The sequence below is a fragment of the Trichosurus vulpecula genome, chromosome 1 (genome assembly GCF_011100635.1).
Source record: "Trichosurus vulpecula isolate mTriVul1 chromosome 1, mTriVul1.pri, whole genome shotgun sequence".
NCBI classification, from domain to species: Eukaryota; Metazoa; Chordata; class Mammalia; order Diprotodontia; family Phalangeridae; genus Trichosurus; species Trichosurus vulpecula.
In genome coordinates this window covers 209987600-209989873 of record NC_050573.1, presented here as the reverse complement: position 1 = coordinate 209989873, position 2274 = coordinate 209987600, and the positions used below count along the sequence as shown (strand labels likewise).

At 43.4% G+C, this 2274-nt stretch overlaps 1 protein-coding gene across 1 annotated transcript; it reads left to right on the top strand.

Annotated features, from left to right (window-relative positions):
• Nucleotides 1-742: 742 nt before the first annotated feature.
• Nucleotides 743-1727, top strand: LOC118854233 (dnaJ homolog subfamily C member 17-like). Its single transcript, XM_036764616.1, has one exon. It carries the CDS (start codon nt 743-745, stop codon nt 1664-1666), a length of 924 nt encoding a protein of 307 aa, XP_036620511.1. The 3' UTR covers nt 1667-1727.
• The last annotated feature ends 547 nt before the right edge of the window (nt 1728-2274 follow it).

The following is a 2274-nucleotide window of genomic DNA, read 5'->3' as shown; positions in this document are numbered from 1 at the left end:
AAATGGAAAAGGAGGTCCAAAAGACCACTGAAGAAAATACTACTTTAAAAATTAGATTGGAGCAAGTGGAAGCTAGTGACTTGATGAGAAATCAGGATATTATAAAACAGAACCAAAGGAATGAAAAAATGGAAGACAATGTGAACTATCTCCTTGGAAAAACCACTGACCTGGAAAATAGATCCAGGAGAGAGAATTTAAAAATTATTGGACTACCTGAAAGCCATGATCAATAAAAGAGCCTAGATACCATCTTTCAAGAAATTATCAAGGAGAACTGCCCTGATATTCTAGAGCCACAGGGCAAAATAGAAATTGAAAGAATCCATCGATCACCTCCTCAAATAGATCCCAAAAATAAATCTCCTAGGAATATTGTCACCAAATTCCAGAGCTCCCAGATCAAGGAGAAAATACTGCAAACAGCCAGAAAGAAACAATTTGAGTATTGTAGAAACCCAATCAGAATAACCCAAGATCTGGCAGCTTCTACATTAAGAGATCGAAGGGCTTGGAATGCGATATTCCGGAGGTCAATGGAGCTAGGATTAAAACCTAGAATCACCTACCCAGCAAAACTGAGTATCATGTTCCAAGGCAAAATATGGATTTTCAATAAAATAGAGGACTTTCAAGCTTTGTCAGTGAAAAGACCAGAACTGAATAGAAAATTTGACTTTCAAACACAAGAATCAAGAGAAGCATGAAAAGCAGGAAGACGCCAGTTTCGGGGGTCGGGACCATGGTGGTGACCCAGGAGTTGTTGCAAGTGGACCTGTACGCACTCCTGGGAGTCGGGGAGAAGGCGGCCAACGAGGAGGTGAAGAAAGCATACCGACAAAAGGCCCTCACTTGCCATCCAGACAAAAATCCAGATAATCCACAAGCAGCTGAGCTCTTCCACCAACTCTCCCAGGCCTTGGAAGTGTTGATGGATGCTGCAGCCCAGGCGGCATATGACCAAGTCAGGAAAGCCAAGAAGCAGGCGGCTGAGAGGACTCAGAAACTTGATGAGAGAAGGGAGAAAGTGAAGCTTCATCTTGAGGTCCGGGAGAAGCAAGCCCAGGCCCAAGGGAGTGAGGTAGAGGAAGACAATCGAAGCACCAGGACATTAGAGCAAGAGATCGCGTGCCTAGGAGAAGAAGGCTCCCAGAAGCTGGAAGAACAACAGAGAGTGATCCAGGAGCAGATACGCCAAGATCAGGAACAGAGATTAAGAGGAAAGACAGAAAATCCTGAAGGCAAAGGAACACCTAAACTGAAGCTAAAATGGAAGTGCAAAAAAGAGGACGAGACCAAAGGTGGTTACTCCAAGGATGTCCTCTTGAGGATTCTGCAGAAGTATGGTGAAGTGCTCAACCTGGTCATCTCCAGTAAGAAGACAGGGAGTGCTGTGGTGGAATTTGCTTCTGTCAAGGCTGCAGTACTGGCTGTCAAGAATGAGGTGGGCCTCGTCAATAACCCTCTGAAGATCTCGTGGCTGGAGGGTCAGCCACAGGAAGCAGTGAGCAGCGATGGTACCAGCCACTCAGAACTGTCACAGGGTTCTGTGCTGTCAGAGAGGGACTATGAGAGCCTTGTCATGATGCGCATGTGTCAGGCAGCAGAGCGGCAACAGCTGATGGAGCAGATGCGGAGAGAGGATGAGGAGGGCATGCCCACATAGCCCCACAGAGCCCATCCCCTCTTCCCTTCTTCCCTCCCTCCTGCCCCCTTTTCTTAAATTAATACCCAAAATAAATTTTTTTAGAAAGAAAAAAAAATGTAGCAATTCTGATCTCAGAGAAAGCAAAATCAAAAATAGATCTAATTAAAAGAGATAGGGAAGGAAACTATATCCTACTAAAAGGCACCATAGACAATGAAGCAATATCATTAATAAACATACATGCACCAAGTGGAATAGCATCCAGATTCTTAGAAGAGAAGTTAAGGGCGTTACAGGAAGAAATTGACAGCAAAAGTATACTAGTGGGGGAACTCAACTTCCCACTCTCTGAACTAGAGAAATGTAACGAGAAAGAAGGTAAGGAGGTGAACAGAATTTTTCAAAAGTTAGATATGGTAGACCTCTGGAGATAGTTGAATAGGGATAGAAAGGTCTTGGCAGTACATGGCACCTACACAAAAATTGACCATGTATTGGGGCATAAAACTTCACAATCCAATGCAGAAAGGCAGAAATATTAAAGGCATCCTTTTTAGGTCATGATGCAATAAAAATTATTTGTAATAAAGAATCATGGAAAGATAAACTAAAAGTGAATGGAAACT